At 36.6% G+C, this 16,098-nt stretch overlaps 1 protein-coding gene across 2 annotated transcripts in view; it reads left to right on the forward strand.

Moving 5' to 3' along the window:
- Nucleotides 1–16,098, forward strand: part of CABCOCO1 (ciliary associated calcium binding coiled-coil 1) — a 207,172-nt gene that overhangs the window by 165,820 nt on the left and 25,254 nt on the right. For both annotated transcript variants that reach the window (XM_080402738.1, XM_080402737.1), the window contains 2 exons: nt 852–996; nt 6,663–6,735. In XM_080402738.1, the coding sequence (XP_080258864.1) occupies nt 852–996; nt 6,663–6,735 (218 nt within the window). The remainder of the gene's footprint in view (nt 1–851; nt 997–6,662; nt 6,736–16,098) is intronic.

The raw sequence follows: 16,098 nt of genomic DNA on the forward strand, positions 1-16,098 counted from the left end.
CTGGTGGATATTTCCCCATTTTCTACTCTAAATTTTTTAGACTTAAAAAGAACAAGTAAACTGTGTTCAAAGCTTTTTTATTTAACATCACCATGGTTCTAGTGGTGGCGCACACTGTATGCAAGTCAGAAAGATGAATCCTTTCTTTTCAAAGGTTCAGCAGACACTGGTATATTTCAGATTTTCCTCTTTGACAAGACAGTTAACAAAAATAATTAAAATTTTATTTCAAATTTGTTTTGGCATTTGTTTTTGATTTCCAGGATAAAAATGTAAAAATTATCTAATTTTGGCAGGGGGATAGGGGGGTGGAGGGGTGCATAAATGTCTCCAAGTTTGATGATACGGGCAGAATATTGTGCGTATCAATGTTTAACCAATTATGACTGTAAGCACTTAAAAAAATGGTTATCCTTTTTATTATCTGTTCATGTATTAATGGTTTATGTTGCAAGCGGCATGGTCAGCAGCACGTTTTTGTACATTACATAAACAACAATAAATTTATTTTGAAGATAAACGTGCTACGTATCTCAAATTTACATAGTATTCTGCCTGTACTTATCTCTGCATAAGAGGCCAAGCTGTAGTATCTGAAACACCCATTATTGTGATCCTTACGTTGTGAAGGTGTATCAGTGCTTTTGTGACGGAATTTTAACGCACATCTTATTGATAAGAACAATGGCAACAGACAAAAATGTTAGGCTGCTGTCACTTTCTACGTTTCTACATGGCCCCTCACTTCTTAAACTTCAAGAAGTCTTATAATTAAAATGGGCCAAAAAAACCCCACCACCTCACACTGTCACATTTATAAGTATTTTTTGTTCTTTGGGATTACTTTGCAGACAAACATGTCACCTTAGGAGAGAATTTAAAAGAACTTGGAAGAGCAATGGCTGGAATAGGAGAAACTGAATCAGAAAGAAGTGGTGACTTGAATTTCTTCAGCATTGAGCAAGCCAAAGCAGTCATTGATTACTTGACTGACAGGTATTTATTTCTACCGGATCTGTTATTTCTTATTTGAATAATTTAACATTATGGGAAATTGGCTGATAAAATAAGCTAAAATTGTGTAACTGGGTATGTCCTTACTTTAAAACATCAAAAAGAAGAGAGAATATGCGAGTAGCAGTAAAGATCTGGCCTCAGATGTCAAAGCCCAGGAAAGTAATAGCCTGGAAGTTTTCAGCATAATCTTACATTTTGATAAAACTTCCTTCTGAGTTTTGTTTTGGGTGATAAAAACAAAAAAGGGAGAGTGGTGTATAGAGAATATTCTTGGTTTGCTTTTAAAACATTCTACTTTTAGATTCTACCTAAAAAAATTCCTAGGTCTTGCCTATAACTTTAAATATTTGTCTGGTCTTGACAGCTGTAGTGGACTTTTTAGGTTGGTTTAGTTACGCACTTTACAGAATTAAGGCTATGGTCAGGCATGAGTCACAAAATTATGCATTTCAAAGTTATCAAAAGTTCCATATCAGAAATGAAAAGGTTTCATGACAGCTCTCAGCTTTTAAACAGAGACACAGAAAGAGATAAAAAGAGCAATAATTAAATTATTTATCTGAGAAAAAAATTAAGGGTCTGATAGCACCCAATCACACCTCTCCAGGTAAAGTCTTAACTATAATGTATACAAACCTTTCCCCACTGAAATGCTGTAGTTAAGACAGTGGCTGTACTCGTATACCGTTGTTTCCAATACATGATGGACAGAATAGTTCTCAAGCTGTTATGTCACCCATGAATGTCAGGGGCAAGGAGATGGAAAATGGAGAAGGTACTACTGCAATGTATGCTCAGACACTGTACTACATCTGTGGCCCTTCAGCTTGCTTTCTGACCTGAATGGTGGTTAAATGGAGAGATTTTGTGGTAGATAGGTATGAAAAGTAAGTAAGGTCATGACTGATCCATACACAGAATTGTTGGGAATTTTCTGACTGTTCTATTAGAATCATAGAATGGTTCAGATTGGAAGGGACATTAAGGATCATCTAGCTCCAAGCTCCCTGCCATGTGCAGGGACCTTCCCCTAGACCAGGTTGCTCAAAGCCCCATCCAACCTGGCCTTGAACTCTTCCAGGAACAGGGTATCTGTCACTTCTCTGGGCAACCTGTTGCAGTGTCTCACCACCCTCACAATAAAAAGTTTCTTTCTAATATCTAGTCTAAATCTACCCTCTTTTGCTTTAAAACCATTGCCCCTTGTCCTTTTGCTACAGGCCCTACTAAAAAGTCTGTCCCTGTCTTTCTTAGAAGCCCCCTTTAAGTACTGGTATGGTGCGATTAGGTGTCCCCAGAGCCTTCTCTTCTCCAGGCTGAACAACCTCAACTCTCTCAGCCTGTCTTCATAGGAGAGGTGCTCCAGCCCTCTGATCATCTTTGTGGCCCTCCTCTGGACTTACTCCAAAAGGGTCCATGTCCTTCTTGTGTTGGAGGCCACAGAGCTGGACGCAGGACTCTGGGTGAGGTCTCACTAGAATGGAGTGGAAGGGGAGAATTGCCTCCCCCAGCCTGCTGGCCATGCTTCTTTTGATGCAGCCCAGGGTTATGGTTGGCTTTCTGGGCTGCAAGTGCACATTGCCAGGTCATGCTGAGCTTCTTGTCAACCAACACTTCCAAGTCTTTCTCCCCAGAACTGCTTTAAGTCTTTTGCTAGGAAAAGTTTAACGCATCAAAGAGGTGTTTTAGAGTGTTTTCCTGGATGCAGAAAAGTATTTCCTCTTGAAGACAGACAAAAATACTAGGATTGCTGATAGCCTTCCAGTGTAGGGTACTCAGATTCAGACTGGGGATTTAACCCATCACAGGTGATCTCTCTTACAATTGGGCTATAAAGTTTATCTCTTTGACAAGAGATATCTCTGCTCTCTGATTTTTTTCTTTTGTTTCTTTTTCATGGAAAATATAAAAAAAAATCAGGTTCTTCCCATATGAAATAAGAACATGTCTTTAAATCTCAAATTTCTCTAGTCAAGGCAAATCAATGTCCTGCCAAGTACTAGCCCTAAACTAAAAGGAAACTTGGCATTTAAGATGTCTTACTCCACTTCTTTTACTTCTCCCTTCCTGTCTGTGCCTTTTGTATATTTATTTGGAACAAATGTTCTTTTCACGTAGCACGTCTATAGCTCTTGTATAAATTACCCGTTGAGAAGTATCTTGTCCATGAAGTAATTCCTTCACAGTCACGAGAATTTCATCCAAGAGATTAGGTGCTCCATCCTGCTACCACTGAGGTATTAACTGTGAGGGAATACAATCAAGCCACAAGACTTTTGCAGAAGAATGGTATTTTGGTAACCAAATGTGTGACTGTATGTTCAAATTGCTCAATTTATTGCAAGTCTGTATTGTTGCAACATCATGGATATATACACATACACTGAAATGTGTCATATGCATCCAGTTTATACAGTCCATTATTTCAGTAATTTGAATATTTTTTTTCTAAATAAGAACTGAATCAGCACGCTTACGTCAGTGTATTTTGAACTTCATGAACTCAGAAATAGGTTGACTGAGTTTTATTACAATTCAAATTAATGTATTACTTCAACATTTTTTCTTGTTCTTCACTTCTTTTGTTTAATTTTAAATGATAGGCCTATAGCTTTTTTTTCTACTCAAGATAGTATGACATGTTTTAGTTCAGATCACATTTTTACAGATGAGCTATAAACCCATGGGATTTATAATGGAAATGCGGACAAATGCTTAACCACGTTGACACAAACTGTGCAGCAACTATAATGACACCTTCAGGTTTGGTGGAAGGTGACAGTTATCATCTTTTTATCTTATCTCCTTGGGCAAACACACATCAACATAGCTCTTGACATTTTCTTTTAGGAAGCAGTGGAGCTAGGGAAATATGTCATTGTTAATCACCTTCAGATTCTCATATGACATCATAAGAGGATCTATTCTTAACAATCTTACTTACGTAAGTAACATAATTTTTGTGTAATTGCTAAAAACATTGGTATGGAATTTTTTGCCTAACAACAGATGCAAACAAAAAAGCATTTTATATAATGCCTGATAGAAGAAAGAAAACTACACTGCTGTTTCAAAATAAATACTGATGTATGATTTAAATGGTTGGATTTAAAGACCATTAAAAGGAGGAATTTTTTCTTTGATACAGGATTAAGGGCGCCAGGTTGAACAGAGTTCTGATTAAAAAAAAATAAACAAAAATCAGAAATATCAAAAGTAATTACTTATATTTTGGGGAATATTATAAATTATCTATACCTGTAACATAGTCCATAAAGAATATCATAACATATTTAGAGGGGCAGGGGAAGAACTCTTTTTCAGGTGTGGTAAATCTGGTTTATTTCCAAGGAACTGGAATAAATGAAAGAAAAAAGTTTGAAATGTTAAGTTCTGACAGTGCAGTGTAAAAGATATATATGATATTTCTTGTGGATCTGTGATGTTCATAAAATATTTTTTATCTTTTTTCAAAAAATCCCTGTTAGAATTTTACCAAATAAAAGGTGTGTATGTGAGGGGATATATATTTTCAAAAATTGGTGTGAGTCATTTCCAAATTAAGTCCTGAGGTCTGCTTAAACATAATTCCTGTATCTCCACTGAAATACGGCAGGAATTCTTTGATGAAGAACTGCAATAAAAATGTACTGCAAATGAAATGGCAAATATTGTAACAACTTAATCAATTGCCTATGTGCTTTGGGTTTGGGGGAAGGGAACTTGTAGTTTATGGTAGCCAAATTTCTTATGCAAGTTAGTAAACAAATATGTTTTTAACTAATGGTAATTGAATGACTGAATTAAATGTAACTGTAGAATAAAACTTTTATGCGGCACTTAAAGAGCCAAATGTTCAATGAGGCTGCCATAATACTTCTCACCAAATTAGAAAATGCATCTGTACATATGTTCAAAGACGTCTGCGCCCATTTGGGTAAAAATGTATTTGAAAGTTTCACAGATGCATTTGGCTAACTGCTGGGAGATGTACCATTGTCCTGCAAGAGAGGCAGGCCATGCCACCGATTTATTCTCCTAATTCTGAGCTGCTTTTATGGGCTGGAAGAACCACTACTGTACGTTAGTCAGCACTTCAGCACTGCTAAAATTATAGCAAATTGTCTCTGGTCTGTAGTATTTTGTGGAACCTGTGGCTGCGTCTAGGTACCAGTGGTGATTCAGGGAAGGATGGTCAGCTAAAGTACGGTGGTACCGAGCATCGACTCCCACAGCCAGCTTCTCTGCTACCTCCCAGAGACCTGTGTCCCACTGTAGCCGCCTCTCGCTTTGCAGGTGGAGCCCTTCTGCTGGGATGCGAGGCTGCCGGTGGGAGAAGAGCCCCAGGGCTGTGGGACAGCCAGCCAGGGCGGCACCTTGGGGACTGGCTCTCTGAGAGCCTCGGAGAGCACCAGGTGTCGAAGAGCAGACCGTGCTGGGCTGTGTGGCCAGGCACTGGCATTGTAAACACACTTTAATAGTGTTAGCGTGGTATCCACCAGCTAGCAGCAGGGTCTTTAGCATTAGCTAGATAATTGCATATGTTGGGTGTTGTGGTTACCTTCACAGACCTGTGGGAAAACTGAGGTTGGAAGGGGGACTTCTGGAGCCATCTAGTCCAAAGCCCTTCTCACAGCAGGCCTCAATATTCCAGGTGTGGCCTTGCCAAGTGCCAAGCAAAGAGGCATTGCTGTCCCGGTTGATGGTTCACTTAAAAACCTGTGTCCTGTCCTTAGCCAGAAAGCACAGGAACCAGTTAGAAATGCTGCCTGCAAATATTACTCTTATCTTTTGTGGCTATATCAGGCATGAGTGTGATAAACTCTTGGAGTCATTCTTCAACCTGGAGTTGCTGTGAAATCACATTTTTAAATCCTATGTCAAAATGACATGACAGAAGCCAGTTCTGTACTGCGATTTTAAGAGAGTAATTATTACAGATGGACTGTGACAAACCAAACCTCTGATTAAACAAATGCCATATCATTCATTATTAGGAAAAAGAAGGAAGAAAAATATTTAAAACATGTGAAAAGGAAAGCCGTATATATTTTAAGGAAGATAAATATTTTAGGCCATTGAGAAAGTCTACTTAAAGTTACTTTTTCTGTAATATACAAAATTCTCATGTGTCAATCTAATTTTTTAGGGTTTTTTTGAGGGAATACTATGCTGATTTTGCAACATGACCATGAGAGAATAAATGCTTCCATTCTCCATTATTTTGATGTTCCAAGGTCAAACTTGCTCCCTGGACTGGTAGCCCATCCCAGAATATGAACGCTGATTTGGCTTTGTTTCCTTCTTGTCCATGATTGCTGATACTAAAGGCATAAGTATCCTGGTGATAAGTGTTTCAGGAATTACTTTTTTCAGAGTAGAACTTTGTCTTCTCAGAGTTCAATTTCATAAGGACAAAGTGGTTGTATTTTTAAGTATCATACTGTATTTTCTATGGCCATGTGATAGTTAATCCTGTAAATTAAATATTCTGCACTTTGTAGCTAAAGTTAAACAATGGTCTCTTTTTAAAATTTGGAATATTACTATGCTGCAGAGTAACTCTTTGTTTAACAGAATTTTTAATATTGTTACCTTTCCAAAGACTTACAGCTGTAATAGTACTATGTTCTCTTGTTTTCCAGCTTCTTTAGACACTATAAACTATATGAATACCTCTTCCACAGTCCTAGAGAAAAACTGGTGATAAGTAACGAGGTAAGTAATTTATAGAGATGGAACTCATTATGTAGAGTTATTTAATGAATGCACCATGGCATATGTTTTATATTGCTCAAAGCAACTTCATGTCAACATCACTGCATTACTAATGTAAAATGGCTGATTAAAGAATACAAGTTAGATGTTTTGATCCTTATATTCAAAACTAATTTTGGATTTCAAAAAAGTGTAAATGTATTGCTTGGTTAAGATGTTAGTTGTGTTAAATCGGGAATACTTTTGTGTATGTATTTATAAGTTGATGCATGTAACTTGAATTAGCAATGCATGAGCCTGACTACTTTAAAATCAGCAGTCAAAATCAGAAAAGGTTGTGCACCAAGCCTAGACTGACCACAGTCCTGATATTTATGTATGCATGTGTATGTAGAGGTTTTTTTCTACTCTTGCCAACAGTTAAGTATATTGACTGCAAAGAAACAAGCTAGCTAGAAATTCAGCATTTTGAAAGCATTCTGTTAATAATAGTGAACTGGCTTGACTGTAAACTTTGCCATGTATTCTAACTTATATGTGCAGAAATACATAGGAGAATGCATTGATGCAGGATGTGGCCTTTAATCAAATGGACAGATTAAATTCATCAAATAAACCTTCCTTTAGCCTGACTGTGTGTTTTGAGGATATATGATACAATACATGGGAAATAATTTACATTGATAATATATATTAGGAGACAACTGGTTGCTCAGAGAGGCATGGTAGTAGAATTTTTTTGATGGCACTTATATTTTAGTTTATCAGTAAACAGTGAAGTTAAAATTAATGCACTGGAAGATTTTCTTTACACTTTAAGCTGGTGGTTTGACTCTGTAAATGATGTGGGATAATTTCTTTCTGTGTTGCTTTTATTTGCTATATGGCTGTTGCCATATTTTAAAAAAGAAGGACTTTTCTTGTCATGGATGCAAATATTTGGGAATTATTCTCATCATTTGTTAGGTGGGTTGAAATTCCAACTATAATGAAATCAGTGATAGAACTGTCATTACATAAGTAGAGCAGGATTTCAGTGTTACTGTGTTAGGGTTGTTTTTTTATATTAGCTAATCAGATCAGCGGCTGGTTAGCACTTTCTAATTGGTAAAATTATTTTTAATGAGGCTTTGATTAAGTAATTTCTTGTGTAAATTTGGGTAATGTATCTTATCAATTGTAGACTAGCTTAAAAGTAATATCTTTGTGGTTTTTTAAAACCCATTTCTGGGTGGCTGAGATCAGTGTACACTGTCCCAGCCACAGAAGAGTAGTCGTGCACAGTCTGCCTGCTGGGGACTGCTGCTTCTGCTGAAGGTACCACCTCCACTAGGGAATGGCAGAAATGTGTTTCTATGAATTACTTCAGTGATGATCCATCAAAGGAACAAGTGTAATCTACAATTATAACTGTCACAAAAACCTTCATGACAATTTTTAGCCATAACTCTTTTATGGCCATTTCTTACCTATGCGCCAGTTCAGTTTAACCCATCTATTTTGTACTCTGAGTTCCATGGCAGAGAGTCTTTTATTTGTCCAACCAAACTGCAATCCCCAAGAAAATCAATACTTACATTCCTGCAGAGTTTATTTTGATAGGGTGATACACTGGTCTTCAGTAAGTAACAATTTAAGGTACTGAAGCTACACGTACAAATTTATGGCATTATTTGCACTTGCTTTGTGTGTTAAAATGTGATGAGAGGTGAACCCAACCCAGACTTCAAGTTCTTTTGCTACAACTTTGTTGTATTTAGAAATGCTTATCCATAAAGGAGAACATTATTTTCTATTTTTGCAGTCCCTTAGATGCACAGCTCAAACCCTGACAAGTTAGTAGGGCTGATGGGGTTTGGTGTGTATGAGTATGGCAGGAGCACGCCTGGAGTCTTGTGCTCTGCAGTGCACCTGCTTAGGGGACAGAAGGGGGCAGGAGATGGACTGAGATATCTGCGTGCTGAAAGTAGATGATAAATCTATGCTGAAAGGCTGACTGCTGTCTTGCTATTTAGATCAATGTCTTGCCAAAAAAAAACCCAAAAAACCAAAAACAAAACCAAACAAAAAAACCCCAAACATATAGACACACCACAGCCCACAGCTGGATATGATCCTTACTCTAAGCTGAGCACTGCTAATATCTAGAAAGTTTTCTTTTAGTTCCAGCAGTAAAAGTGTGTTCTTTTGGAATGGGAGACTGTAAATTGTAATGGCCAGATTTACCCAAATAACAAGAACTATGATGCTCCAAGAGCTTAATTACAATATTATCTCTTTTTGCAAATGAAGACTTTGAGACAAGTCAGTGAAATTACTTGCTTCAGCTGAAATAGCTTGCTTTAGTTCAGTGAGTAAATTTGTGCTCCACATGTGCTGAAAGTATTACCTACTGAATAAAAGACCAATAGCCTAACGAGAAGACCTCTTCTTTCAAAGAGATGGAGCTACAACAAATAAAAGCAGTACTTAGTGTTGTAATGGATATCCTTTAAGAGAAACCGCAGTATGTGTTCTCCAGAGAAATCTTGTAGCGATGGATTGTAAACTCATTGGATTTTATTTTTTCTCTAGCACAGGCAATTACACAGTGTTCTCAATCAGGTTTCCTTTTTGATCTTTCACTGCAGTTATTTCCAAATGACCCTGTCATTTCCTGTGTAGAATAAAATCAGACAAGAAAAGGGAAATGACTCAAAACTCAGATTATGCATACAATATCTGTGGCTATGCCACTTAACAAAATTTAAGTTATCTAAATGTGGCATATAATTAGTGGAGCTTCACAGTCTGATTAATATTCTGCATTTGATGCAGTTAGCATAATAGAACCACCTTTGTAAAATGCAGACAGTATTATAGTCTTAAAAAAAAAGGTAACAAGTGCCAGGCTAATTTAAATATATTTTTACATTGGCTGAAGCCTTTAAACCAAACTGCCTGAGGTGATCAGATTGCCTAGGAAAAAAAAAAAGGTTAAAACTGAAAGATGGGAATGCTTGGTTAGATGGTAAAACACACATCACACATCTAACCTACATTGGCAGTATTTAAAATTTAAAGCTTGCCTTTCCAGCTATCAAATCCCTTGCTTCTCCTTGATTCCAGATCTACAAAGACCTATACATTATGTATGCATGAATACCTGTTAGAAAACATGACGGTACAAGGAATTACTGAGAAGTGTTAAGATTGCCAAATAGATTTGTTGCTTTTTTTCTGTTACTATTATGAGCCGTTCCCCACATTTAGAATGATTACAGAAGAAGCAGTGCTTTAGCTGTTCTGTGGCTATGATCCAAAATAAAATGCTCGTAGTGCTAACATACCAGAGTTCTTCAGGAATATTGTTAAAGATACTGTTTTATCCTTTTGCCCATTCTGGAGGTTTTACTCTCTAGCTGTCATTTAGTACACCTATATTAGCCTGCAATTTCAAAAAACCAAAAGGAGTACAGACTGTATCTTGATGTGCAGGGAATCAATGGAGCAATTTGTATTAACACGCCAGATCTTGTAACAAAGGTTTAAATTGTTCATACAAAAATTGTGTAGAAGTTTTTATTCTTTTCTATTTCTGTGTTCAGTTAATTTATTTTTCTTTGATAGGATGATATATTACAGCATATCTTGTATTTTTTGCTCACATTTACAAATTGTACCCTTATACTGCAGTTCATGTTTTTGCTGCTCTCTGTTGTGTATTTTTGGATGGAATGAGGCTAAGGTCTTTTGGGATTATGTCTGCTTTGAAACATTTCCTAATAAAAATAATGTGGTTGGTAAATCTAGTTTTATTCCTAGTTGCTTTAGCCAGCCTGATGGAGTAATCTGCTATTTTATGGCCCAGATGACTAGCTAAGTTTGACTTCTTGAAATAGTAGTGTACAATGTAATTTTCTTTAGAGATGTCATAGTGGGTCAGGTTGCAATAAAAATATCGAAGATTAAGTTTAATGGCAGTGCAGATTCAGTATTATAGCAGTCACTAGATATCATCCTCTGTACTTAGAGTTCCAAAACAGTTTCCATTAATGCCTGCTTTCCATTTACTCCTTACTTTCTGAAACATTAAGCTTTTGGACTATGTCTGGTCTTTATGTAGTTGTGGGTTGGGTTTTTTTTGAAAGTTTGAACAAAATCCCTTCTGTGTTTGAATTTAAGAGGGTGGATAGGAAGAATATACTATTTGAAAGCTAATAAAGCCTTTTTTTTTCTGATGGCAAAAGACCCAAAGTCTGGGACTTTGATATGTAATCCTCATTAGGTGTTGCATATTTAGATTGGTTAATCAATCATTGTTTAAACAAATTTGCTCAATGGTTTCTTGAGAACTGCACTTAAAGATTTATGAAACCAGAACATTTCCATAAGCATATCAGTTCACACTAGAGAGATTCATTCCCCAGCTAATGGAGTGCATGCTTTTCAAAGCTTGGAGGTTTCAGATATTTGTAATGCTTGAAAACCACGGAGTTGATTTTCTGTAGCGTTGTTTTGTAAATATCACCATGGCAAAGACATCAAGTCTGCTTGGAAGGAACATAGGACACAGGACTAGAAGAGGCGTCTTCGCTTGTCAGCTATAGAGTCACTTTCTCATAGAAAAACATAAAATCCTCTTCAGAAACTTGTCAAAGTCTGTCTCAAAAAGTTAACTTTTTTGTCTTTGCTCTTCCAGTTAGAAAGCTGCCCTGGTGCCTGGTTTCTGTAATGGTCATAAAACTTCTGATTTTCAGTCTAAGCGTATTCATGACAAGCTTACGTGCATTTGTCCTTGTGCCAATTTGTGCCCGTATTGACCTTCAGTTCTTGTTCCATCCCCGGTGTTTATTTTTCTAGTGTATAATGAGGCAGCAATCTTATTGTCAGCCTTCATTTAGCTAAAGTAGAAAAGCCAGCCTTCTCTAATCTTTGCTTTTAAGGTAGGCTTTTATACATGCGTTCTTACATACGTACCAGCCTCTAGTCATCCTGTTGGCCTTTTTCTATAATTGTTCCACTTTAAATCAGTTTTGTTTGAACCTAAGTGACCAAACTAACATAAAATTGTTGCTGAGATAAAAGCAAGGCCTTGTACAATATCAATAGTGCCTTTTTTTATCTACTGGGAACAGCCTACATGATAGGTCCTAGAATCACATTTTATACCTGTATCATGTGGCTGTCTCATCCTAGGTCTGCTATTCTGGTTCTCCTTTATTACTGTATTTTCCAGCTGAGGTACTCCCAGTGCACAGTAGGTTTTAAAAAAATTACGTCCCTACAATGTCACCTCATAATTTGTCATTGAATGCAAGAGTGAATAGTTTTCAAGGTTATTCAGTCCCATCCATATGATATTCCTGCCCTGTCATGAACTGATCATGTCTCTCACATTTGTCTAGAAAATTAGTTATCTTATTAAATAAACTATGAAAATAGTCTGCCATCGTGTATCTTTGATAAACTGACGTTATGTTGTATCCCATTTTTCTTTAATTTCCACGTCCTTATTTATTTTTTTTCTTCAAAATGTGTTCCTCAAGCCTTTACTGCTATGAATATCAAAACTACAGCTTCAGGATTTTACAATTATGAATGTTTTAAACTAGCAAACTGGTACTTGGTCTTTTGATGTCTGAGGGGAAATTTTTGATGTCTGTTACAGAACTGTGTAGTACCCAAGACCAGATTACTGAGGTAAGCAGCTGGAGAGCCAGTGGGTTTTGTGACAAAAATCACTGATATTCAGACCTTTGATCTTGAAGCTTGCTTTGGCTATAACCAGAGAGATCCTGAAGGACTTGTGATTAATCTGAATGAGTAGTGGAGTCTGTTGGAATTGTATGCAGTGTTACTTGAAATACTTTAAGCGCATCTTGCACAGCAGAAACCATCCTTGTTTTTCTAAGGTTGTCTTTGGTATACTCAGTTGCCAGTAGTGGAGATACACTGACCTTTAACAGTTAGGTTTCCTTGTCAGCCACATGCTGGTGGTCTTCTACAGCAATTTTAACATTCCTGAGTTTTGGTAGCTGAATTGTGATGTCCTGAAAGCCAGTCAGAGCTTCAGAGAGTAGAATTTGTAAGCTGGTGCTGGGTACTTTTACAAATCTTGCTTTAGAGAATGACTGACAAGATGGGTTTTAAATTATTTTCTTAGGAAACATCGAATATAAAACAAATCTGCTTTTTAATTCAGTAACATGCATGAAGTCATGAAAGTAAACGTTCAGGCAGGAAAAATGCCAAATAGCTGACATAGGCTATGCCTTCCGTATGCTGAATGCTATGGTTCTGACCCAGCCAGCATTTAAACAAGTGCCTCTTTTTAAGCACTTGGGAACTTTTATTTCAATGGACCTATTCACATACACAGAGTTAAACTGAGAAGTGACTGGGGTTGCATTGCTCACAGCAGTCTAGAAGATGAAAAGCTAAAGACACTAGAGGAAAAAAAAATGAAGCTGATAACTTTTTATTTCAGTTGTACAGTAGACAAAGCATCACATTTTCTGACTGTATGGTGTTAAATAAGAGACAGAGGAAAAAAATTGAATTATTAGCAGTAAAACATTTCTGGAACTCTGCAGGAATTAATATATACACAGATGTGTTCTCTGAGATTTTAATTATTCATTTAGAAAGTGGCTTGATCTCTGTGTGTGTGTGTATGTACGTAAACATACATAGTTCTGATAACAGCAGTGATGGCTTATTTACTTGCTGGAATGCAGGTCAACTAGGAATTGTAGGCTTTGACTGAAAGGGCAGACAGTATATTAATGACAGCATGTTTCTGCTGTTCATTGGTATGTTGTAAGATCCAGATGACTAAATGCTATATCAGAAAACTATAGCACATGTTTAAAAGTATTTATCAATCAATATGTAAATTATCGTGGAAGACAATAAGATTGGCAGAAATGTATTGGCTTGGGGAAATTTTAAAATGGCTTAGCAAAGTACCCAAAGGTAGACTATTAGGGTATGAATTTTTGTGGGTTTTTTTTTAGTATTCCTGAATAATGTACTCTTGTTGATGCCCTATGGGAGTTCTTGTTTTACTTGACCAGCATAAAACAAAATAATTGGAGCTGAGCAAAGATTGGTAATTTTGTTTCATAGATGATTCTGAGATTTTTGCAGTTTGATTTAATTCCAGTTTAAAACAAAAAATAAACACTTTTAACAGAATTGCTATTCTTGCATCTCTCTTTAAACTCCCTCACACCAAAGCAGTGCTGTTGAAGACTGTTTCAGAGCCCAAGCTCCATCCTGGTGCCATACAGTGTAGCTGGCTCTGCCAGAGCAAGGTCCACGTGATCCTGGGGTCTGCAGTGTGCCCTCAGCTGTCCATAAGGCATGCTGTTAGAGAGCCAGGAATATAGGTTGCTAGGTCAGCCAATGTGGCAAACTGTGTTGAATGAGCTTTGTGTATAAGCTGGTGAGAACCAGGTAGGCTGCTGCTGGCATGTTGGCAGAAAGTAATTTGCGCAAAGTCCATCCTAATTTTGTAGGTAGGTAAGTCAAAGAATAACATTTGTAAGGAATCTGCCCAAAAAAATGACACATTTTACTTCAATGAACCTAATGCATTATGTCTGCTGCACAACAATACTATTTTCAGTGTTAAATTCTTCCATTAACATAGCATGGATTGAGGAGTTATTAAAGAAGGTACTGTGTTTCATTTATATTTTGCTAGTTCAAATTCAGCTGCTTTGTTTTTTGTTTTTTTTTTTTTAAATTGTCTGCCAGTTGCTGGTCTGGTGTGACTTTGTGAAGAGTGGTTTGCCAGAACAATTGCTCTATTTCAAATATTTCCAGCATCATTTTTTTTAATTGGCAGGCAGAAATCCATGAACTTATACTACAGTATACAAATGTTTTTGTACTCCCTACCTTATCTGCAGCTTCTCATCATCATGAAGATTAGATTATATTCATAAAACTATCTGTGGAATGGACAAGTGATGTGATATTTCATGGGAATGTATCCCCATGGGTAAATATTTATGTATCAAATTCATACATCTTGTGACCTTATGTTATGAATAACATGTTGACCTTATTCATATAAATAAACAGCATGGCACATTTTTACTGTGATGATTTATAAATCAATATATTTTTTTATAATTTTTCATCCTTTTTGTTGGTGTTGTACGGACAAATGTATCCAAAGTCTAAATAACAGACAAGTTTTGCAATCCTTTAAAGTCTCTTCTAAAAATGCACCAGTAAGAGTGTATGTTTTCTGATTTCACCTTGAATTTTATGACTTGTCATAAGATACAACATAAAGTGTTTTTACTGAACATTGAAGCTGATGTATTTGGATATTTAATTCATAAAATGTTATTTTGATTTCCTATAAATATGCTAAGCTCAGCAAAATGTGGTGTTACTAATTAGAAAGCTGAGTTTTATAGGATCTCTGGTTGGTATGTGAGGTAACTTATATTGCTACTTAGGCTTACATTTAATAAACCTTAGCTAGGAAAATTGTTTAAATTTCAAAGAAAAGATAATAAATAAAATGAGGGCATAGAATATTAATGTGAACTGTGCCTTTATTTTGTTAAAGCATTCAAAATTAAATAGTGGTGGTCTGTTAACAATCTAGGGCTATTTGGCAAGTCTTTAAACTTACTCAATAATCAAAACATAAAAGGACAATGGAAACTTTTCACAATAAAAGAAAAAGGAGTTGAGTACAGAAAGCAAACAAATTATTCTCTGCTTTTTCTTGGTAAGGAGGTGAACTTTATAGGAAGGGCAGCAAGCTCTGAGTTAGGGTTGCCTTTTCCTGTCTTTGTTATAAATTACATCTGTCTGTGAAGAATCCTCTCCAGTTACTTCATGGTTCCTGGCTACGGGGGAGGTGTGCGTGTCTATCTGGAATGGAGCGGAGAAAGGCAGATTGGGGGGAGCCTTCTTTTAATTTTACTGGGTGTTTTTTTTTCCACATTTAGGAAATGGCAATACTTTGCATTGATTTGCCTTGCTTACTAAATATACAGATGGATAAAATGCCTATGTAAATAGAGCATTAACAAAACAATTGTTTTCTTCAACATTTGTATTATTTGTTCTTTGTAGCTTGCTAGACTTTTGGAAGACTTTGACACCATTTAGGTTCAGTGTAATAACTCAGAATGGTTTTATTAGGGCTTAAATGGGGAAAACATTTGGCAAAGGGATGGACTTTATTCAAAGCATAATGTTTGATTCTTTCATGAGAGTCTGAGTATACTGCAATAATATTATGAGGCACCAGAAATATGGGAAGAAGCTCCCAAATGATACCAGAAGAGCCATATACTTGGGCTTAGTGCACTCTCCGTGCCCTCCTTTCCCTGTGGTAAGCTGAGATAG

Source organism: Falco punctatus (genome assembly GCF_963210335.1).
Source record: "Falco punctatus genome assembly, chromosome: 9".
NCBI classification, from domain to species: Eukaryota; Metazoa; Chordata; class Aves; order Falconiformes; family Falconidae; genus Falco; species Falco punctatus.